Source organism: Diceros bicornis, chromosome 1 (genome assembly GCF_020826845.1).
Source record: "Diceros bicornis minor isolate mBicDic1 chromosome 1, mDicBic1.mat.cur, whole genome shotgun sequence".
NCBI lineage: Eukaryota > Metazoa > Chordata > Mammalia > Perissodactyla > Rhinocerotidae > Diceros > Diceros bicornis.
In genome coordinates this window covers 53,734,090-53,759,572 of record NC_080740.1, presented here as the reverse complement: position 1 = coordinate 53,759,572, position 25,483 = coordinate 53,734,090, and the positions used below count along the sequence as shown (strand labels likewise).

General features: G+C 35.9%; 1 protein-coding gene across 2 annotated transcripts in view; it reads right to left on the bottom strand.

Moving 5' to 3' along the window:
* The window catches only part of SEC24A (SEC24 homolog A, COPII coat complex component), a 68,019-nt gene that overhangs the window by 29,920 nt on the left and 12,616 nt on the right, over nt 1-25,483 (bottom strand). For both annotated transcript variants that reach the window (XM_058540481.1, XM_058540475.1), the window contains exons 2-10: nt 15,968-16,462; nt 11,535-11,705; nt 9,237-9,314; nt 8,511-8,671; nt 8,046-8,218; nt 6,540-6,642; nt 5,387-5,513; nt 3,277-3,386; nt 947-1,059 (exon numbers count right to left, since the gene is read on the bottom strand). In XM_058540481.1, coding sequence (XP_058396464.1) covers nt 947-1,059; nt 3,277-3,386; nt 5,387-5,513; nt 6,540-6,642; nt 8,046-8,218; nt 8,511-8,671; nt 9,237-9,314; nt 11,535-11,705; nt 15,968-16,462 — 1,531 coding nt within the window. The remainder of the gene's footprint in view (nt 1-946; nt 1,060-3,276; nt 3,387-5,386; nt 5,514-6,539; nt 6,643-8,045; nt 8,219-8,510; nt 8,672-9,236; nt 9,315-11,534; nt 11,706-15,967; nt 16,463-25,483) is intronic.

Below are 25,483 nucleotides of genomic sequence, written 5' to 3'. Positions count from 1 at the left end.
ACAAAAAAAAAAAAAAAAAAAGAAGAGCAGCAAAAGGATCTGTTTTAAAGAACTTAAATATGTGAACCTACAGTTTTATAAGGGGTAAGACAAACAAGTTTTCATTCTTATTGTTCATGCTTGGGTGAATTAGTAGACTCTCTCATCAACAGACAATCTCCATTCACAAGCTACAACATTAAAAATACAAATGCTGGCAAGAACAAGGATGCCCCTTTCACCAATGTGAGAGAATTAGTCCATTTCTGATGAGATTTGGTCCTCTACATTCTTCCATACCACACAAGAGCACTATATTTCATTACACTGAAAGGTCACAGTAGCTTTTATGGGTTACACTAAGTATCTAAGCACCATTTAAAGTTCAGTTATTTTAAGAGACTCAAGAGATATGGCAACCAAATGCAAAGTATCGATATTGTTTGGATTCTTATTCCAACAAACCTACACTAAAAAGACATTTTTGAGACAACAAAATGTTGAACAAAAATTGAACTGGGTATTAGATCATATTATGGAATTATTGCTAATTTTGTTTGGTATGATACTTGCATTTTAGTTAGAGTTAAAAATAATTCCAAGTATTTACAGGTAAGATAATATACAGACTGAGATTTGCATTAAAATACTCAAGAGGGGGAAAAGTGTGTGTGTTGGGGGGATTAGATGAAGCAAGAATAGCTGAATGCTAAAAATGTTGAAGTTGAGGAATGGGTACCTGCAAGTTCATTAAATTCTTTCTGTTTACTCTATGTTTGAAATTTTTCCATAATAAAAAGTTAAAATAAATTAATGTTTCTCAGGGAAAGTGAGGCCTGAAGTGCACAACTAATTTAAGTGGAATTTTAGAATATAATTACACAGCTTTTTTTTTTATATTTTGAAACTACTTATTCATTTTGCAAACACTGTTAGTTCCAAATTTAAGCTGAATTAAGATACTTACAAATCCAGATTGTCTAACAAACTCTGGCAAACTGAATTTAAGTATCCAGTTTCAATTGCATTGTGAGACACATCAAATACAAAGAGGTACACTGGAGGCTGAGGTGGTCGTAACTGAAGAAAAAAAAGGATCTCATTAAATACATTTAATAGAATTAAATTTAAACTTATCATTTGTCATGTCCATATACAGCAAAAACAATAAAATAAGCATTATTTACAGATTAAGTGGAGATTATAATAAATAATAATGGATTAAGAAAATAATAAAGAACAGAAGTTTAAAATACAGGCAGGGCCTAGCCCCGCGGCCAAGTGGTTAAAGTTCCATGCTCTCTGCTTCGGTGGCCCAGGTTCACGGTTCAGATCCCCAGCGCGGACCTACTCCACTCACCAGCCATGCTGTGCAGCTGTCCCACACACAAAAAATTGGAGGAAGATTGGCAGAGATGTTAGCTCAGGGCTAATCTTTTTCAAGCAAAAAAGGAGGAGGGTTGGCAACGGATGGTAGCTCAGGGCATATCTTCCTCAGAAATAAATAAATAAATAATAAAATACAGGCAAAACTATATTATATTGTTTTCAGATGCATACTTAGAAAAGAAAAATGAAGATGTGATTGCCAAAAGTCAGAAGAGTATTTTCTCTAGGACAGGAAGGGGATGAAATGTGATTAGAAGGGCTTCTGAGAATACTGGCAATGTTCAATTTTTTGACCTGGGTGGTGCTAACACAGGTGTTTATAGCTATTTAGCAACTATATATTTATGTTTTATAGACCTTTCCATATGTGCATTATATTTCACGATGCAGAGAAATGACAGTTCTGAAAGTGACAAATTCACGTTAGCCTGACCTGGGTATTTAACCAATGCATTTCAGCCAAGTTCCATAAAAACGTACAACTATTATTTTAAACTTCCAAATTCAAAGATTTATTTTCAATTCAATAAAAAGCATCAAATAACCACAGAGCTGGGCATGTAGCAGTGTACTAAGTTTTATACTTTTGTGCATGTATCACTTGCCAAATTCATAGAATCCATTGCCCAAGAGATAAGTCAGGAAGGAGCAAAACCTCTTGCTATAGGCAAGTTTCCAAATTTAAAGGAAGCCATTTTTGCAAAAGCTGGGAGACAAAAGGAACCCAAGAAGACCAATTCAAAAGAACAAATGCTTCTGATTTTTTGGTTTTAATTCAACAAAGGGACAGCTACACTGCAGAAAGCTATTACCAACCATTTAAGTGTCACAAAAATGTTTTCTACACTGAAACTTCCCTGTGGTGAAGACCCTGAACCTCATACTTTCTATACTAAAATGGTCCCAACTGCCCAGATAGGGAGAGACTATCCCACAAAAATATACTGAAATAAAATATGAAAAGTTGGTGTTAAATCTTATCTCCATACTCCCTTTCCTTAGAGGCGATTATGACATGGTGAAAGAGGAACCAAATCAAAAGGTCTGGATTTTTATGCGAGCTCTGCCACTTACTAAAGGATATTTGGCAAGTCACTTAACCTAAGTCTGTTTTCACATCTGTAAAATAGGATTAACGCATTTCCCTAGCTTAATTCAGAGAGTTGTTTATGATGATCAAAAATATTTAAGTGCTTTGTAAAATGTAAAATGCTAGTTACACATTAGGCATAACTATTATTTTTAAAATACAAGACCTTAGATGGTCGCACAGTGTATAAAAGTACTTGAGGGGGCCGGCCCTGTGGCTTAGCGGTTAAGTGTGTGCACTCCGCTACTGGCAGCCCGGGTTCGGATCCCGGGCATGCACCGACACACCGCTTGTCCGGCCATGCTGAGGCAGCGTCCCACATACAGCAACTAGAAGGATGTGCAACTATGACATACAACTATCTACTGGGGCTTTGGGGAGAAAAAGGGAAAAAAAGGAGGAGGATTGGCAATAGATGTTAGCTCAAGGCCGGTCTTCCTCAGCAAAAAGAGGAGGATTGGCACGAGTGTTAGCTCAGGGCTGATCTTCCTCACAAAAAAAAAAAAAAGTACTTGAAAGAGGATGTTCATCACAGCATTATTTGTAATAGAAAAAAACTGGAAGCAACTTAAGAGTAAATATGATTCCAACATTATATTGCAAATTTCTGGGTGGATACACAAGAAATGTAAGTGGAACTTTATATACACTTTTAATTTTCAAACTTACCCTCATATACTAATTCACTACTTTTATAATGAATAAGTGTAACTTTTATAAATTTAAAAACATAAAATTTTGTTAAAGTATGCTATACTGTTTTATTTAAAACCTGGTATTATGAAATGAATATGCTATATAAAAAAATGAAAGCTTACCATGTATTCTGAAGGAGCCATAAACTCAATAGTAGCATTTTGAACTTCAGGTCTTCTGTGAGGTTCTCCATAGACTCTGGTCAAAGGGTTGTACATGAATTCTTCAGGAACTATGTGAGTTAACAACATATCATTATAAAACTGTAAAGATTAAGTTTAATATACCTTGCATTTGGCTGTTTTCTTAATTTAAGGATTTATAAACAATTCAATATAGACTAAATATTAAGGGATAAATACACTTTGTTTTTTAGTTCCATTCAAGTTCATACCATACTGAATGGCACTAAGTATGCCTTGCTATTGTGACTACAACCACTGTGATTTTTCTTTTCCTATCTTCTAATATACTCTTTGCCTTAATTCTTACTAAAGCTACTTTCCTAAAATAGCTGGAAAGCATGATAAAAACTCATTAAACGTCAATTATTTTCTTAAATGCAAGATTAAATGTACAGACTCTGGTCGCCCCTACAAAGCTATGGTAAAAATACTTCAAAGGTTAAAGCCTAAGGGTTTGGTGAGTTTCATTAACAAGACCTCCATAGAACATCAATTGCCTACCACTTATAATACACTGGTGCTCAAAGAGTATTTTCTAAATCAATTATCGTTGCATCTATCTTCCCAGTAACTATTTAGAAATTCAAATTCCTTTGTATGCTAAGGGGTAAGCCATAGTTCAGGAAACGGCCTGGGCTGCATATGAAAGTGACTTTAGCCTTTTTCATTTCATATACTGAAGCACATATATGTAAGACTATAAAGGTGTGCAAAACACTATACATATATTTTCTGAATTATTATAGAGTAAAAAGAAGCTCTTACTCTATCCTCACTTTCTTCTACTCTTAACATACACACACACACAATAAAAATGATTGTCAAAAATCTCTTAAATTCCTCTATTTCCCAATGCTTAATGAAATTTCCTTCCAGAAACCTAATTTTCTTTCTTTCTATTTTTTTTTCGTGAGGAATATTAGCTCTGAGCTAACATCTGATGCCAATTCTCCTCTTTTGTTTGTTTACTGAGGAAGATTGGCCCTGAGCTAACATCTGTGCCCATCTTCCTCCACTTTATATGGGACACCACCACAGCACGGCTTGACAAGCAGTGTGTTGCTGTGTGCCCAGGATCCGAACCTGTGAACCCTGGGCCGCTGGGCCGCTGAAGCGGAGCGCATGCACTTAACCGCTTGTGCCACCTGGCCAGCCCCAGACCTAATTTTCAATGTGCATACCAGCATACCTTTTTTCTTCCCTAATCCTAATAGAATGTTTTTGGTTAGATGATATTTCTCAAATATAAATTGTGAAAGAGTTAGGGGCCGGCCCCGTGGCTTAGCAGTTAAGTGCGCGTGCTCCACTACTGGCGGCCCGGGTTCGGATCCCGGGCGCGCACCGACTCACTGCTTGTCCGGCCATGCTGAGGTGGTGTCCCACACACAGCAACTAGAAGGATGTGCAACTATGACATACAACTATCTACTGGGGCTTTGGGGAAAAAAAAAAAAGGAGGAGGATTGGCAATAGAGGTTAGCTCAGAGCCGGTCTTCCTTAGCAAAAAGAGGAGGATTAGCACGGATGTTAGCTCAGGGTTGATCTTCCTCACAAAAAAAAAAAAAAAAGAAAATTGTGAAAGAGTTATTGAAAGAGATCTCCTCCTCCTCAATTACTGAGAAAACCACATTCAACTAACCTTCTAGCACTGCCCACCTCCCTTCATACAGCAGTGAATGAATAATGGTAGCTATTCTGTGGACTTATTTTCTTTCACCCTAGAGAAAAGGCATGGGACAATTTCTCAATAAAAATATTTCTTAAATTGCAGGCTTAACTAATACCATGGAATATGCCATTTATTATATACCCAATATAATAAATGTAAAAAAGTGGTATCAAAGTAATATTACCATATTTTTTGCTTAAAACGTATATAATTATTTATATGTAAGTATAAATGGATAGAAAAAAGTTAACATAAGTTATCTCTCAGTGGAAGGATTACAGGTAAATAAGACAGATTTTTTTTTTAACTTCACATTTGTATTATCTGATTTCCCCATGATACAAGTAGATATTTTTAAATGTTTCAAGAAAAACATACCATCATTGACTCGGTAACATAAGTTACACTTCCATCTCCTTTGATCAAGAAAGCTGACAAAAGGGTTGATGTAGGTCCTGCATGAACGGCATCTCACAATTGTACTGGAGGTAACCACAGGCAATTGCTAAAAAACCAGAACTATTTTAAAGGCAGTGATCATCATATCTAAAGGTCAAGCATTAATCCATACCTTCCAAATAACTGTTGGGATAATTCTGCAGAAAAACTAGGGTAAAAAGATGTGTTCAAATTGCCTCACAAAAAATTACATAGCTGAGATGTATTGATTTTAAACCCTACTGTTTTTCTGCAGGACCATTCTCATTAAATTTAGCCCTTTAAAAGTATTTATTTTCTCCTTAAACATTTACACTGCAAAACCAACACAGTAAATTTACAATGTGTTTTTGAGATGGATGGCAAAGGAAGGATCAACATTCTAAAACAAATGACCAATGAAATTATTAGAAAGTTTCTTTATGTTACATTAAGAAGCTTACTAAGTTCTCATAAAAGAACTGTCACAAGTAAGGTACGGTTCAATTATATTTAAATATTCAATTAAACTTTGCAATTATGTTCCTAGTTAAAGTTTATCCTACATATTGAAAGTTCTAGTCTTAATATCAAAAATGAGTAAAGGCAATACAATCCTATCACCAAAAGGAGATTTGTTTTGGGGAAAGTCACTTCATTTATGCACTGATCCTCTCAACAGTATGTGGCCATAAGTCAAGGTCCCAGAACCTTAGGACAAAAGTGGAAGGGGCTTCTTTTTTTGGTAAAAGCTTCTTAAAGCAACAAATTTTACTAAAAGAATGGCAGAACTGGGAGACTGGGTACAGTATTTTAACGGGTAAATAATTTACAACATTTTAAAATAACATGGTTCATTTATTCATTTTCTTTCAGCACCTCTATTCTATTCTGTACCTCTTGGATTTTTCAACAATATCCTTATTTTACCTCGTTTTGAAAGCGTTTGGTAATAAAATTTTTGGTTGAACTGCAAATAAAGGAATCTATCAAAGGACAAATTCCTAAAGATAGCTCAAATACATTCCATATGTGATTCTAGCACTATTTTAGAAAATTCCTCACTACTAAGATAATTTTCCACAAGTCATTTACTTTCACTAGTAAAACATACCACTAGGTCTTTAAAAGGATGAAGCAGCAATCCCAAAGGAAGTTTGGCTTTATTCAGTAAGGCCTGAGTTTGAGGAATGCTAGTCAGCGTGCATCGAAATAACCTACATCAAAGTAAAAATCATGTCAGTTGTTGCTATGATTACTTTTGGACAAAAAAAAAAAAAAAAAGATTTAAAAGGTACATATTTTAACATTGGCTCAGATTACAAATGAAATATTTCAATAGGCCCTCTCAAATTTTATCCCATTTAAATATTTAAGTCCTATTCAAAAAGAGAGGGTAGACAGTTACAACCCTGTATTACATAACTAAAATAAAGTCTCTTCTCGGCTTGTGCATAAGACAGTGTAGACTACCAAATGACTTATTTTTCTTTATATAAATCTAGATTACATTAGAATTACAAGGTGATGACCCAAATTTGCAAATGGAAAGTTAAGTTTATTACTGAAAAGTTCAATTTTACTGAAGGTTCTAAAAAGACTATGTAAAAATTAACAAAACTCAATTTATCAGAAAGTCTTCACCACGTACATTTAAATATACAGTCAATTTTAAGAGAGAAAAGAGTATTATAATTATGTTTGTTATAAAAAACAATTTAAGGGCCGGCCCCGTGGCTTAGCGGTTAAGTGCGCGCGCTCTGCTACTGGCGGCCTGGGTTCAGATCCTGGGCGCGCACGGACGCACCGCTTCTCCGGCCATGCTGAGGCCGTGTCCCACATACAGCAACTAGAAGGACGTGCAACTACAACATACAACTATCTACTGGGGCATTGGGGAAAAAAAAGGAGGAGGATTGGCAGTAGATGTTAGCTCAGAGCCGGTCTTCCTCAGCAAAAAGAGGAGGATTAGCATGGATGTTAGTTCAGGGCTGATCTTCCTCTCAAAAAAGAAAAAAAATTAAAACAAGAGCAAATAGAGGCCTGCCTTGTGGCATAGTGGTTAAGTGCGCATGCTCTGCTTCAGCAGCCTGGGGTTCACAGGTTCGGATCCCGAGCGGGGACTTATCAAGTCATGCTGTGGCAGGCATCCCACATGTAAAATGGAGGAAGATGGGCACAGATGTTAGCTCAGGGCCAATCTTCCTCAGCAAAAAAGAGGAGAATTGGCAACAGATGTTAGCTCAGGGCTAATCTTCCTCACACACACACACACACACAAAACAAAGAAATAAGAGCTAAAAAGGATTATATAGAATCAAATCCCCATACTTTGGACTTTGAAGAAATAATGTAGCCACCATAATGATAATGAATATCATAGTCACATTAGAGCTGATAAGAGCAGCAATCAGCTCAGGGGTTACAACCCTATTTCTTAGAACATTTCAAATATCAGTTAAGTAAGTAACAGCGTTCCGTTTCTGCATGCAGAACTATTTTCATAAATTAATCTATTTGTACAGCTTGTTCATAACAAATGAACTTCCAAAAACATCTGGAAAACTTTCAGAAGAAACAAAATGTCATATTTAATATGAAATGCTGTTTGAAGCCTTACTCTGGGTTACAGTTGAGTTTCTGGATATCCTCATGCAAATTTGGAACTGGAGGCTGCAAAGTTGTTGATGGAAGCATGTTTCTTTCTTGAAGAAGATTGACAACTCTTAGGCTCTCTGGATGTAGACTTAATCCACTCATGCTTGCAGTTAAATGATTAGCACCTAAGGGAGCCTAAAGATACATAATTTCAGAATAAATAGCCTTTATAATATCTTCAGTTGAAAAGAGATGTATAAGAACTTGGTTACTTAATTTTTCTCTAAATAACAAACCTGTAATTTAGATTTCCTGATGAATTTTTTGGTTCTGGAGATATGTAATAGAATGAAGGCCTTATGAAATATTCCACCATTATTCTAACTGGTTAAAAATGTTGATTATACCTTCCTAAAACTTTTTCATGTGTATACAGTTTAAACCAAAAGGTGGACAATAGGTTAAAAAACAAAAACAAAAAGTTTACCTGAGTAAAGGCCTGTGGCCCACTTGGGTAATTCAAGGCAGAGGGTGGCATTCCGGTTGTACTAGGTGGTGGTGTGTTCTGATAACCAGGTGGTAAGGAGGGATATGAATATCCAACACTTCGGCTCATTGTGGGGTTCTTATTAGTAAGCTGTGGTGTTGCTAGAAACAAGGTAACTTTTAAGTTCTATTTTATACTCCAGGATACTTTAAATCAGACACAGATCTATTAAATTATAGGAATTATAACTCCAAAATCTTTTGGATAATTTAATATTTTCATTTATCAATTTTGTAAAATAAGACAAATAAACACTAGTAACAGAGTAATGGCAAGGATTAAAATCTAGCTAATGTAGACAATAGCCGTAAACACCAAAACACACAAAAATATGTTTGGTATAGTTAATTTACTTTCATATCATGTACTAAACTTTGCATTCAGACTAAAATTCTAATTCAAAACAACTTTAATGAAAATATACTGAATATCCAACTGGTTAAATAAATTTAAATAGATCTAATTGATAAAAATACTCTACAAACATAATATAATAATAAGAAAGCCCACGATCCTAATTATGAAGAGAAAAATGAACAAAACAATCTAAAGGCATGGAGATAAAAAATGCTAACAGGTATAGCTGCATTACAGCATTATGAAGTTTTCTTGTTTCCTACAATGAACACGTATTTAAAAAAAAAAAAAACTTCCATAGCATCTCACCCAAGAAGCCACCGCCTTCAATTTCATCATAACTATTGTGAACCACCATAGATCCATTATTGGTATTTGATGTAATACCTAAGAAGGAAGTTCATCAACAATATTTAAATTAGAACAATTATTATAATTTCTGCAAGATTTGAGCTAATGTCTAAAATTTAAAATAACTTTCCAAACGACAAATAGCTTAAACCACAGTCCAGGAAAAATGTCAAATGTTGAAATAAAAATTTCAAACAATGCAAGTTTTTAAATACACAAAAGCTTTCAGAGACCCGCCTGTGGCATAGCGGTTAAGTGTGTGTGCTCTGCTTCTGGCCAGCCAGGTGCGGAACCCTGGGCACGCACCAATACACCGCTTGTCAGGCCATGCTGTGGCGGCGTCCCATATAAAGTGGAGGAAGATGGGCACGGATGTTAGCCCAGGGCCAGTCTTCCTCAGCAAAAAGAGGAGGATTGGCATGGATGTTAGCTCAGGGCTGATGTTCCTCACACACACACAAAAAAAAATAGACAAATTTATAAGTAAGTTTATAAATAATTTTTATAAATAATTTTATATACTTCTAAAAAGGAGGATCCTTTACAGCATTTATAAAATTATCTACTATCTGAAAGATTTCACACTGAAAAAAGAATCACCAAAATAAATACTATTTAAAGATAAAATAAAATTATGAGAATAAAAAAATTTTTTTCCAAAATATGGAACAAAGTGGAATCTAGAATTAACGTGAAGGTGATACCAATTAGAAAGACTGCTTTAGTCTAGAGAATCACTAAAATAAAATAAAAATCTTAACTTGTTCTTCTCCCAATTTAAAGAGTTAAAGATAAATACGAGGGACATCTGCTTATGAGAAATACAAATTTATTTCTAGGTACCTCTGCTAATTATGATAGCAGATTTATGATGACAGAAGAAACTAAAATCAGTGAATGGTATCAACCTCCAGCACCTAAGAACAAAGGTGCTAACTTGAACAGTCATTTTAACACCAAATAGATAAGTTTAATGGTTTCAATCAAGTCAGTAACTTCCTTCCAATTCTCAAGACCACCATGACTTTAGCCCTGAGTTGATACAGAAAACCTTAGTAAAACCGTTTGTAGAAACAAACAAAATAGTGGGCATATTTTCAGTTGGTTAAAAATTTAACTATTTATCAAAGTTTGATTTTCAAAGTTATAATGTGGCAACCAGTGGGATATTGTTTTACCATTTTGTTACTCATTGTTACCACCATTCTTTTCAAACTATACACAGGTCATTTTTTTCCCTACTTACAATCTAAAAAAAGGAAATGCTAGAAGAAAATATAAAAATTATAATATTGATTATATTCAGTAGTAGGATACGAGCAGTGGTTTTCCCCTCCTCTTGTGTTTCCTATTTCCACATCTTGCTGCATAGGTTATATTACTGCTAAAATCAAATTTCTTACTTTACAAAATATTTTGTTTAAATTATTAAACTTGTATTTTATTTTTTTATTATTATTTAATATTTATTTATTTATTTATTTATTTATTTATTTATTTATTTATTTAGAGTGTGTGTGTGTATGTGTGTGTGTGTGTGTGTGTGTGTGGAAGATCAGCCCTGAGCTAACATCCATGCCAATCCTCCTCTTTTTGCTAAGGAAGACTGGCCCTAAGCTAACATCCGGGCCCATCTTCCTCCACTTTATATGGGACGCCGCCACAGCATGGCCTGACGTGCGGTGTGTCGGTGCATGCCTGGGATCCGAACCCAGGCCACCAGCAGCAGAGCACGCGCACTTACCCGCTACGCCATGGGGCCGGCCCCATTAAACTTCTATTTTAAAGTTACACCTGAAGACAATGCTTTAGAACCTTTTCTTATTTATATAAAAATTCAAGATGCTTGTATATTTAAGTTTTCACTAGGCTCATAAATATTTGTTTAATATTTACAATAGTTGCAATCAAAATACTGCTTCCATGGAAAAGAGCCAATATAGTTCCAACACCATGTCCAGAAAAGCAGGAATTCCCCTCTCGCCTCCCTCTCCCAAAAGGCACCTAACTTTAGCACCATGATTTTTAAAACCTGCACAGCAATAAAAAGAGGTTAACAGCAGTGGTTCCCAAATGCTAGTCCACAGCTCAGCATAGGGCAGTAGAATATTGATGAACTTTTTTAAACTCTAAATTCCTGAAGGCCACCTCTAACCAAAACAACTAGATTTTCTGGAAAAATATGATTTTGACGCACTGAATTCAGATAATATTCATCCTTCCACCCTACATCAAATGGGTTTTTGCCATGCTTACCTTCTTGGTTGATAGCTGAATTAAATGAGGGCTGGGGCACAGCTCTATGTGATGATTTCTGAGGAGTGAGGGCCCTCACTGGAGGTGGTCCTCCAGTTGGAGGGGGCCCAAGTGGAGCTCCTGGTTGAAAAGTGGTAGGCAGAGGTGGATTCACTAAGGGGGGCGCAGAACCTATGGAAACATTGGTTTTTCACATGTCACTTAAGAACTTAAGACAAAGACCAAAACAGCCTTTTACCAAATCTGAGTAAATTCCAAATTTACATTTTAATTATAATCACTAACAAATTACCAGAAATATGTTAACTTCCCAGATTTATGACTTTTTAATTTATATGCATACTTTTTACATTTCCAAGCCTCTCCTACCATGCTTCTTAATCTGTCAATTATTAAAGCAGTATAAATACCAAATCAGCATCAAATCACTTATAGGGTAGATACAATGCCCCGTTTATTAATTTTTTATTAACTGGTCACACAGTTTCAACAGGGCATGTCAAATACTCTAGTAGAAATTAACATGAATAAAATTTTACTAATGGCCTGTTAATATAGTCCATTCAATTAATATCAATTAGGTTTAGAGTTAGCTTTATAAAACTACAAACTATTGTGGTTACTCTAAATTCTCCAAGTTTTATTTCATTTTGCTTCATTTTTATTGGTGGGGATCACCTATTAAAAATGAGATTATAAATTTGTACACTGTTCAATGTTTATCTAATAATAATTAAAAGTTGTTTACATTCAATAATGGTTTAAATACTATATTAAGAACACTACCTAGGCTTCAAAATCAGGAAACAATCCAAAGTTTATGTATATACCTTATAAAATACTGCTATCCAAGAGGTTTAAAAGTATCCATCAAACTAAACTAAGAATGACATGGTATTTGTCCTTGTATCTACCTGTATCTCACTGCCTCAATTTCACCCATTTTCTGTTAGAACAATAAGTTCTGACTAGTGTAAAAACATTATCAGTTACTCTTGGGGAAATTTTTCTATGTGATGTCAAAAGCTCCAAAAACCCACAACCACCTGTTCATTCAAGTCAACAATATTGCTTCCACCTTCTCATCTGCCAAAGAGAAGGAACAAAGTCTCCAAGGTAGATAAAATACTACTGTTAAATATGTGATTTAATTTTTCATTCCACGACTTTTTTATATCATCTGAATTTGTAAGTGAAATAGGTAATAAACTTTACTTACAATATAGTCTACAGTTAACCCGGTATTTTGTAAAACTAAAGGAATAAAGATACCTAGAAAGAAAATTTTCAATATGCTTCTTCAATATTGTTCAATTCTCCAGGGCCAAACTGAAAAATGATCATATTACTGAACCTTATAGCTCCCAACAAGACTAATAATTATCAGTGCCTTGTTGACAAAAGTGAAGACAAAGACATATTCAGCCACCACTGGACCAATAAAAGTGGGGAACCTCCTCTTAAAAAAAAAAAAAAAAAAAAAAAAGTGAAGACAAAGATTACTGCCATGTAATGCCCTTATCAAAGAAGCACCACATATATCTATGGCAATACAGACAAGTCAAAGGAACAAAAGGGCAAGGTACATTACCAACTCAGCATGAACAAGAATGCATGATACATCTGGCCACAAAGATGTAACAACGTAATGTTTAACAGAATACAAGCGAGCTTATAGAGATTTTTCACAGCTTTAAGAAAAATATTTTTGGAGGATGGCCCCATGACTTAGTGGTTAAGTTTGGCGCGCTCCTCTTCAGCGGCCCAAGTTCAGTTCCCCAGAATGGACCTACACCACTTGGTGGCGGCCATGTTGTGGCAGCAATCCACATACAAAATAGAGGAAGACTGGGACAGATGTTAGCTCAGGGCAAATCTTCCTCAGCAAAAAAAAAAATTTTTTGGAATCCAGAATATGCTACATTTCAAAAAACAGACATTATTTTTTCAAAGTGAATAATTCTCATTTATAACACTAATAGCTAGAGTTTCAGAATCTGCCTTCTGAGATTCCTAAAGTTAATGTAAGGAGGCTAAAAGGTAGCCTATTAGAAAAAAGTCAGAGAATTTTAATATGTGGACTAGAAACTTAGTATAAGTTAGATACAGTTTTGAGATCAGACAATCAGGCACCTACTATCAATGATGGGTTGAAAAAAACAGAGGTAAAAAATCAGGAATATTTTTAGAGGTCTCATAAGAAAAAAGAAGGGTAATCATACATTTATTTTAAGTTCATTTTATTAGTTTATATAATCTTTCTTTCCCCTTCTTTCATATGGGAATCTTCATAAATTTTGGCACTTATGTCTTTTTCACCACAACTATCTGCAGTAAAGGTGCTCTACCTGGGGCTTGTTATAGCCAAGAAAATTTCAGACTATTGATCATGTGCTTTTTAATGAGACGCTATACCTACTATTAAATAGTTTTTAAACAGTACCTTTTCCCAAACTATTTTCTTATGGCTTTGGGCACATTATTCGAGCCTCACATTTCTTATCTATAAAAGAGACTGTTGTGAAGATTAAATAACATGTATAAAAGTTTGGTAAAGTGCTGGAAAATAATAAATATTCAATAAATGTTACCTATAATTATTAACAATGAAATGAATATTTATTAATTTCAAGTGATTGATACTCACTTATGGTGTCAAATGAATAAAAGTAAAAGTAACCAGGATTTTGGTTCTAACAATTGTGGTTCAGAAGCTTTCTACAAAGAAACTAAGTTTCTAGAAGCAGCCTTAATCTTTATAAGGCCAAAATGCAAAGTGCATTCACCAGGGCCAACGGCTAGTCAAGAGGCTAAGAAAAATAGTTTCAGTAGTTAACAAACTACAAGCCTGATGAAGTATATGTAATATATAGATATAGAAATACATATGAATATAAAAAGGTAACTATTGATATTATTATTTCACTTGGAAGCTTTTACTAGTTCATTTCCTTGATGATGTCTGCTGAGCAGAATCAACCTGCAGATCCCACTACAGAATTTTAAATGCTTTTCAAAGTAACCCTATTAATGGTGATAAGTGTATAAGACACTAATTTTAATAGCAAAAAGGAAGAGTGAAATGTTAAATTAACCTACTTTTGAACCAGAGATAACCAAACACTGAGGTTAAAAAATAAAATGATCAAAGTCCAAGCATATATAGCTTTCTTTCCAAACTGATGTACAGATTCAACACAAACCCTATCAAAATCCCAATTTTGCAAGAACTGACAAATTGATCCTAAAATTATTACAGAAATGCAAGGGACCCAGAACATCAAAAACAATTTTGAAAAAGAAAAACAAAGTTAGAGGGGCCAGTCCAGTGGTATAGCAGTTAAGCTGGTGCGCTCCACTTCGGCAGCCCGGGGTTCGCAGGTTTGATCCCGGGTGTGGACCAACGTACTGCTTGTCAAGCCATGCTGTGGCCGTGTCCCATATAAAGTAGAGGAAGATGGGCATGGATGTTAGCCCAGGCCAATCTTCCTCAGCAAAAAGAGGAGAATTGGCAACGGATGTTAGCTAAGGGCTAATCTTCCTCACAAAAAAAAGAAAAGAAAAGGAAAACAAAGTTGGAGGAGTCACACTTCCCAAATTCAAAGCTTACTACAAAGCTATAATAATCAAGATGTTTGGTACTGGTAAAAAGATAGACATAGGGATCAATGGAATAGAATTCAGAGTCTAGAAATAAACCCTTACATTTATGATCAATTGATTTTCAACAAGAGTGCCAAGATCATTCAATGGGAGAAACAACAGTCCTTCCATCAAATAGTCCTGGGACAACTGTATATTCACATGCACAAGAATGAAGTTGAACCCTTACCTAACACCATACACAAAAATTAACTCAAAATTGATAAAAGACCTAAATGTAGGAGCTAAAACTATAAAACTCTTAGAAGAAAACAGATAAAAATTTCTGACCACTGCTTTCTGACCACAGTTGTGCTCAATAACACTCCTCACTCCAAAAGTACTGTCTGTTTTGACCTGCCCCTCCACGATCCTACAATCTGGGGCCTAAAACTGTCTAAGCCACAATAAAAAGATAATCCAAGCCTTGGATCAAGACCAAAGGAAGACCACAGGGATTAAGCTTCCCTAGAATACAAGATGGAAACCAGTTAATAAAAGTAAGGCAGTCCTTAAGGAAGTGGTTCTGTATGCATACCTGAATCCCTGAAATATTATGGGTGACTCAAAGAAACACAGAGGATACTTTCAAAGGAAAGAAGCAAAGCAGGAAGAATCCATGATTTTAAGTTAATTCAAAGGTTAGAGAAATAATTTATTTAAAAATTAGCAAGGATTTTAAAAATCAATAGTCTTCCATATGGTTTTAAGATCTGAAATATTAATTCAAACATCTAAACAAGCAAAAGTTTCCCATTTCTACATTTTAATCACTCCTATAAGAACTCTACCTGATTTTATGAAGTTGTTTGGAAGTGAAGGATCTCCAGAAGAAATATATTGATGACTTGTTATCAAATTTGTATTCCCAGACAGAGTTGGTTGGGATGATGCACGAGGACAATGGTTTGTCTGTGATCCTGTGGCTGGATAGTTATATTGCCAATTCAAAGGTGGTAGTATGTTGGCTCCAGGAAGAAAGCTACCAGAAAGCACTGGTGTAGTAGCTGGGTTCTGAGAAGTAGGTAGTGGCATTCGGGGAACAGGACCACTATGGAGTGAAGCTGTCACTGGATTAGAAGCCACAGGTGGTCTATTAAGAGTCCGCCCAGGTCCCTGATAATTACTTAATGGAGAAACAGTCTGAGAACCACCATAGTTAGACTGTCCAGAAACTGGATTCAACGTCTTTGCTGGTATTAGATGAGGGTAGGATCCTGAAAGTTGAGAGTTATATCCTTGGCTCACTGACACTTGTGAAGACATCAGTGCATTTTGGACAGGACCTATCAATAAGAGGAGAAAAAATCAGTCTTGCAAACAAATAAGGCAATACTTTAAAAAATACAGTAAAAGGGGCCGGCCCGGTGGCACAGCAGTTAAGTGCGTGAGCTCCGCTGCGGCTGCCGGGGGTTTGGATCCCAGGTGCACACCGACGCACCGCTTGTCAAGCCATGTTGTGGCAGCGTACCATCTAAAGTAGAGGAAGATGGGCACAGATGTCAGCCCAGGGCCAATCTTCCTCAGCAAAAAGAGGAGGATTGGCATTGGACGTTAGCTCAGGGCTGGTCTTCCTCACACACACACAAAAAACAATACAGTAAAACATATGGTACTTGTACAACTCCACAATAAAAAGACAAATAACCCAATTAAAAAATGAGGAAAGGATTTAAATAGACATTCAAACATATTTCCAAAGAGACGTACAAATGGCCAGTAAGCACATGCAAAAATGCTCAACATTATTAGTCATTAGAGAAATGCAAATCAAAACCACAATGAGAAACCACTTACACCAACTAGGATGGCTACAATAAAAAAGATGGAAAATAACAAGGGTTGACAAGGATGTGGAGAAATTGAAACCCTCATACATTGCTAGTGGAAATGTAAAACAGTGCAACTATGTTGGAAAACAGTTTGGCAGTTCCTCAAAATGTTAAACATAGTTATCATATAATCCAGCAATTCCACTCCTACTCTGCATAAAAACTTGTACACAAATGTTCATAACATCATTATTTGTAATAGCCAAAAAGTGGAAACAACCCCAACATCCATCAACTGATGAACAGATAAACAAAAGGATTATATCTATACAATGAAATATTATTTGGTCATAAAAAGGAATGAAGTACTGATGACATGCTACAATATAGATGAACCTTGAGAAAAAATTATGCTAAGTGAAAGACACTAGTGATAAAAGGCCATACATTGTATGATTCATTTATACAAAATGTCCAGAACAGGAAAACCCACAGGCACAGAAGTAGATTTGTGGTTGCAGTGGCTGGGAAGAGGAAGAAATGGGCAGTGACTGCTAATGGGTATGGGGTTTCTTCCTGGGGTGATAAAAATATTCTAAAATTGATTGTAGTGATGTTGCAAAACTGTGAATACACCAAAATCCACTGAGTTGTACACTTTAAAGCTGTTATAAAAAATTAATCCCTAGAATCACCACTTCTCCTCAGAAATATACTGTCATTTCTGTACATAAAAGTAGACAATAAAAGGAAATAAGATGAATATTTTTAAAAAGATAGCACTCATACAAACTTTAATTTCTTTGGACTTTTGACATTTAAAAGATATAAAAAGAGTGGCCGGCCCCATGGTTTAGCGGTTAAGTGCGCCCGCTCCACTACTGGTGGCCAGGGTTCGGATCCTGGGCACGCACCGACGCACCGCTTCTCCGGCCATGCTGAGGCCGCGTCCCACATACAGCAACTAGAAGGATGTGCATCTATGACATAAAACTATCTACTGGGGCTTTGGGGGGGGGGAAAAAAAGGAGAAGGATTGGCAATAGATGTTAGCTCAGAGCCGGTCTTCCTCAGCAAAAAGAGGAGGATTAGCACAGATGTTAGCTCAGGGCTGATCTTCCTCAAAAATAAATAAATAAATAAATAAAAATAAATAAAACATATAAAAAGAAAATATTTATCTTCCAGTCATACTTCCTCAGTCCACGCAACCAATGCATAAACGTCATCAGCCTAATTTGAATCCTTTCATGAATTACACAATGTTTATATGAACATACATAAGCATATGTATTATATATAGAGAGAGGTAGGTTGAAGGGGTTACAAAAGCATATATACATATATAGTATGTAGTTGGGAGAGGGGAATTAGTCTATATACACGGCTCTACAAAACAAAAAATACAGGCATTCTTCCAAGACAAAAGAAATAGATCCAAATGTGTTAGCTGCAGCATTGTTTACAATAATGAAAAATTGGAAACAAACAAAATATCCATCAACAGGAGACTGAATAAACAAATTCTAGATTAGTCATGTACATCTACCAACAGGGATAAATTATAAAAAGAATATTAAGAGAAAAAAGGAAGTTAAAGAGAGATAAGTATGATACCTTTCTTATAAACCTTTTTACTATGAAAATTTTCAGACATATACAAAAAGACCATTTTATGCAGTCTCCCATAAAAAAAAAGTGAAATGTTGATTGGAATTACATTTGATTTATATATTAATTTTGGATTGGTTGATGTTTTTATGATAGAAAGTTTTTCCACTTAGAAACATGGTGTGTCTCTCCATTTAATCGAAATTTATTTTATATCTTCCAATTATATTTCACTTTTTTTTCATAAAGACGTCTTATACCTTATTTAACTTAAATTTAGCTAATTTGTTACTAGGCATTTTGTAGCTTGTAAATACTATGACTTGAATATTTAATTTCATTTCTAACTAGTTAAAAGGCTATTGATTATTCAAAATACCATACATGCCCAATTATAAGGTGAGATTTTCCTCAAAAATCATTTCTCATAAAAGAAGAAGTCATCTTATATATGAGTCTCCTCAAAGGTTCTCACTATATAAGAATGCTTTGTCATAGTGGATTAACACTATTTTTTAAACGGTGGGTAGCAATCCATTAATGGGTTATAAAATCAATGAGTTACAAAGTATCTTTTTCATAATGAAACGGAAGATAGTAGTTAAGAATGGAAAATATCACGGCACGTTACAGCTAATAAGGGTAAATACTGTGCGGTTTCATTTATAAATATATACATACGTGAATTTATATACTAGGTAACTATTTAAAATGTATTACTTATTGTAGATAACAGTTAAGTCTGAAAGCCACCTGATCAACTGATACCTTTGCATCCTCCCTTATCTTTCTATGATTTATTCCCTACACAACCTATTACCTTTTAAAACGATCATATCAACTCCCCTGCGCAAACCTTCCAAAGTCCTTATCTTAACTTACAAGACCCTCTATGTCCCTGGCTTCCTTTCTGGTCTCATTTCCTACTTTCTTTTTTTTTTTTTTCTTTTTTTTTTTTTTCTTTTTTTTTTGTGAGGAAGATTGGCCCTGAGCTAACATGCGTTGCCAATCCTCCTCTTTTTGCTGAGGAAGATTGGCTCTGAGCTAATATCCATGCCCATCTTCCTACAAGCCATGCAGGGACTTGAACCTGCGAACCCTGGGCCGCCAAAGCAGAGTGCACGAACGTCACCACTACACCACCGGGCCGGCCCCCTACTTTCTTTTTTTTTTTTTTTTTTTTTTTTTTTTTTTTTTTTTTTTTTTTTTTGTGAGGAGATCAGCCCTGAGCTAACATCCGCCAATCCTCCTCTTTTTTTGCTGAGGAAGACGGCCCTGGGCTAACATCGGTGCCTATCTTCCTCCACTTTATATGGGACGCCGCCACAGCATGGCTTACCAAGCAGTACTTCGGTGCGCGCCCAGGATCCGAACCAGCGAACCCCGGGCCGCCGCAGCGGAGCGCGCGCACTTAACCGCTTGCGCCACCGGGCCGGCCCCATCCTACTTTCTTTTTTTAAAATATTGGCCATTTATTTTATTTTAATAAAACAGTGCCAGGATAATATCTATGTTCTTTCTGATCTGGAAGTAAGTATCCTATATTCTTCTGATTCTATTTGTTTCTTGCTTGCTCTCTAGGCAAATTCTAGTATAAAGTTCAATTTTTCTGTAAGGTTAAGTTTAACAGAGTATGGTCAACTCAGATAAGAAAGTGGTCAATGTCTTGAACCCTAGCTTCATTAAATCTATCTTCCACTAAAGACTGAAAGCCCCTTTTAAATATGTATGTACAATGGAACCTCTCTTCTTTGAGCTTAGTAAATGACTACGGTAAGGTCACCATGTCAAGTGCCATCAATTACTCCATTTAATAGCCGAAGGCCACTAGCAACCTATTCAAAGAATTTCTTACTACTCTTCTCTACTCAGCTCCAGCCATACCTACCTTCTTAATGTTTCTTCAACAAGCTTAAACATGTTCCCACCATAGGTTTCTTCACTTTTTACGCTGCCAAGAACACTGTTCCTCGAGATAATCTCACTCCATCTTCTCATCCAGGTCTCAGATATAATCTCCTCAAAGAGGCACTGGTTGAACACTGTATCTAAAATAGCACCTCTTTCATTCTCTTCCCCTCTGACCCTGCCTTATTTTTCTTTCTAGTGTTTACCTGAAACTACATTATTATTTACAGTCTGTCTACCTCACTATAACATAAGCTCCATGAAGGTAGGGACTTTTTTTGTTCATTACTGTGTCCTCACCTAAACATGCCTATCACATAGCTGGTACTCAATAAATGTTTGTTAAATAAATCAAAGAATAAATATTATAGCACAGTCTCTTATTTTGAACAATAAAGTACTATTTGGGGAAAAGTGAGAATCAATTTTAACAAAGGCTAGTTTCGACTGCTATAGTGATCACCTGATGGGATCCTTTAAAATAAAGGTAAAGAAATTATTCCATGATACGGCACCATGTTGGATATTTTTGTAAGCAAGACTTCTAAAACTAAAAAGCAAAACAGTCCCTTTCCTGAATAATTCAGTCCTAAAGACATTAGGTGGGGTAAGTATCTGCAACTGGGGGAAGCTGAGAAGCGTGAAGACAGGGCAGCACCAGCAATGCGAGAAGGGTTACATACAAGGGAATTGAACAAATAAATATATATAGGATAATGGAAGCAAGGTCTCTCACTCTCAGAGAAGGGAGTCACAAGCATGGAAAGGGGAAAACTAGAATGAACTCAGTAGTGGTGGGCCTGCATTGAGGTTACAATTGAAACTCATGGATTTATATATATATATAAATACAGGGAGATTCCCTAGCTCTGTCTGCTGAGACTGGGAGCAGGGACATTCTAATAGCATGGATCACATTTAGTACTGAGATCTTGGTTTCTAAATACTATTCTCCACTAAAAGGAATCACCGCTGATTCTTGAGCTGGGAAAGTACAAGATGAGCCTGCAACACACCACCTTAATGTGCCAGAAAGCAAGGAAGTGCCCAAGAACGATGAGGCATGACAAGAGGACACAGAATACAGCTTGAAGGGGCACCCACAGGCCAAATCTGAGATAACATAAGCATCAAAACAATGATAATAATGGATTATAACCCATTGAATAAATAGTTCATGCCAATATAAATAATGAATAAATTAAAAGTCTAACAAGGAATGAGATATTTACATAGTCTCAAAGCACATCCCACAAAATACTTATTAATTATAAAGGGAAAAGGAGCAACTTTACTGTCGAGAAGCTTGGCAGATGCCACCTTAATCAAGTGATCAAAGTGAACATCATCAATAATGGAAAAAAATGAAATCATGTGCCACCTGATAGGATGCAATGAGAAAAATACAGCATCTCTTCTATAACAGTCCTGCTATAGTGCATAATCTGAATCTAATCATGACAAAATAGCAGACAAACTCAAATTGAGAGACACTCTACAAAATAATTGGCTTGTAGCTTTCAAAAGCATCTGGGTCATGAAAGTCAAGGGAAGACTGAAGAACTGTTCCAGATTGAAGAATACTACAGAAGCATGACAATTAAATGTTAAATGTGATTCTGGACTGGATTCTTTTGCTATTAAAAGGTTTTACTGGGAAAACTGGTGAAACTTGAACGGGGTGTGAGGTTTAGACGACAGTAACACACTAGTGTTAATTTCCTAATTTTGATAGTTATATTGTGGTTATTTAGGAAAACTGCCTTATTTGTAGGAAATATAAACAAACTAAAGTATTTAGGAGTGACGGGACGTCATGTCAGCAACTTACTCTCAAATGGTTCAGGCAAAAAAAGTTCTTTGTAATGTGCTTGCAACTTGTCTATAAATTTGGGATTGTTCCAAAATAAAATGTTTAAAGCAGTACTAACTAGCTATACTGCAGAGACCACAAATCACACTGACTTAATAAATGAGAAAGGCTAATAAGAACTTAGTGGCAGGGCCAGCCCAGTGGTGTAGTGGTTAAGTTTGCACACTCTGCTTCGGTGGCCTGGGGTTCACAGGTTTGGATCCTGGCCACAGACCTACACCCCACTCATCAAGTCATGTAGTAGTGGCATCCCACATACAAAATAGAGGAAGACTGGCACAGATGTTAGCTCAGAGACAATCTTCCTTCCAAAAAAAAAAAGAAAGAAAGAACTTAGTGGCTTAGGGTAAAATTTCCAAGGACAGCATCTTACCCAGAGTCAAAGTGTAGTATATCAAACAACTTAAAAAGAAGTGAAAATTATGTATTCTGGGAAGTTGTTCTAGTAATGCTGACAACACTACTATCAAAGGTGAATGTGAGGGGCTGGCCCCATGGCTTAGCAGTTAAGTGCGCGTGCAGTTCGGATCCCAGGTTCACACCGATGCACCGCTTGTCCAGCCATGCTGAGGCAGCGTCCCACATACAGCAACTAGCAGGATGTGCAACTATGACACACAACTATCTACTGGGGCTTTGGGGAGAAAAAGGGGAAAAAAAAAAAAAGGAGGAGGATTGGCAATAGATGTTAGCTCAGGGCTGGTCTTCCTCAGCAAAAAGAGGAGGATTGGCATGCATGTTAGCTCAGGGCTGATCTTCCTCAAAAAAAAAAAAAAAGGTGAATGTGAAAAACCATAATGAGATACCACTTCACACCTACTAGGATGGCTATAATCAAAGACTGACAATAACAAGTGTCGAGAAGGATGTGGAGAAATTGGAAACTCAAATACATTGCTAATGGGAATGTAAAATGCTGCAGCCACTTTGGGAAACAGTTTGGCAGTTTCTCAAAATGTTAAACACAGAGATACCACATGATCCATCAATTCCACTCGAAGGTATATACCCAAGAGAAGTGAAAAATGTATGTCCATACAGAAACTTGCATATGAAAATTCACAGCATTATTCATAATAGCCAAAAAATGGAAACAACCCAAATGTCTATCAACAGATGAATGGATAAACAAAATGGGGTATATCCCTACAATGGAATATTATTTGGTCATAAAAGGAATGAAATACTGATACATACTACATGGATGAACCTCAAAAATAGTATGCTCAAGAAGCCAATCCCTAAAGACCACATATTTATGTGATTCTATTTATATGAAATGTCCAGAATAGGCATATCTATAGAGACAGAAAGTAGATTAGTCTTGCCTAGGGTTGGGGTTTAGGGACAAACAGAGAGAGACTGCTAATGGTTATCAGGGTTTTGGGGAGGCGATGAAGAAAATGTTTTAAAATCAACTGTGGTCATGGTTGCACAACTCTGTGAACATACGAAAAACCACTAAATTGTACACTTTAAATGGGTGAACTGTATGGTATGTGAATTATATCTCAATAAAGCTGTTTTTAAAAGTGGCTTAAACAAGGGAAAAAAAGGAGAAACATTCCACGAGTCCAACAACTAATGAATGGATAAATAAAATGTGGTATATCCATACAATGGAATATTAATTGGCAATAAAGTACTGATACATGCTGCAACATGGATGAAACTTGAAAACATTATGCTAAGAGAAAGGCAGTCACAAAAGACCACATATTGTATGATTTCATTAATATGAAACGTCCAGAATAGTCAAATCCTCAGAGATGCAAAGTAGGTTAGTTGTTGTTTACTGCTAGTGGGTGCAGGGATTGGGGACAGAGACTGACTGCTAATGAGTATGGGATTCCTTTTAGGGGGGATAAAAAAGTTCTAAAATTCAATTGCGGTGACGGTGGCACAACTTCGTGGATATACTAAAAAACACTGACTTGTAAACTTTAAATGGGTGAACTGTATGATATACAAATTATATCTCAATAAATCTGTTTTAAAAATAAGAAAGAGAATAGTTTACACAATTCATATAATAGTTACCTCAGGGAAAGTGAAAGGAGATGTGATAAGGGTCCTAAAGGTTTCAGAGGTACTGGTTAACCTCTGTTAAACTAGGTAACAGAGGTGCTGTTAAACTAGTAGTGAGTACATAGGAGTCATTATTTCCCTTTAAACTGTACATGTGTTTTATACAATTTATGTGTGTATTTCACTATAAACATTTTAAAAACAAAAAAGGTACATGTAAAGAGCTTAAATAAAATTATTTCATGAATATAGAAAAAAATTAATGCTTCTAATATATAACGTATTTAAAATGTTATATCTTCAAATACAAAGTTTAAAGATGCATGCGCTAGTAAAATAAAACATTAACCATTACAAGCAGTCATTTGATTATCTCATCCACATACCTAAAATTTCATACTTTTAAGTGAGCTGAAAAAAAATTGGGGAGGGGGAAATCTTGTCATTGGGAAAATCGAGGATTGCCTTTTTTTAGGGTTACCTTATATTTAAGCACACCTAGAATTTCATCCTGTTGGATGCCAAATAGACTGAATTTTATTGTCAAGATATCATCTTAACTTCTTTGGGCACAAAACAAAATTTATCTTCCCCACGGAGCCTGGCACCATTCTGACTCAAATATTTGATTTGGTTCCCTCTCCTAGTTAATTGCCAAATTAAAATTGACAGAATTACAGGAGGTCAGAAAATCAAAGACTGCCAGAATCACAGTCATCTCTCCAAATAAGAAAAACAACAAAAACAACACTGGGAACCAAAAGGAACAGTTGAATAAACTCATTTAGTCCTGGCTCCTGGCAAGTGCACTGTCTCCACTGAGAATATTTCAGATTAATTTCTGGACCTCTCTATTTATAACTAGGGTTTTTTTACTGATCCCTGTCTAAAGACCCTGAAAAAGCAATATATCTGTAAAGGTGACTGTACCATGGTAACCCAATGGAAGTGTTTAAAGTATTCAAATGGTGACCCTAGGAATCATTTTAAGATAAGCAGACAAAAAGATTGGCCAGAGAGAAAAGGCCACTATTCAATGGCACCACCAATGAGAAGCCACCAATGGGAATGCTAAATCTGTATGTTTAAAACCAAGGGAATGTTCTGGGTATCAT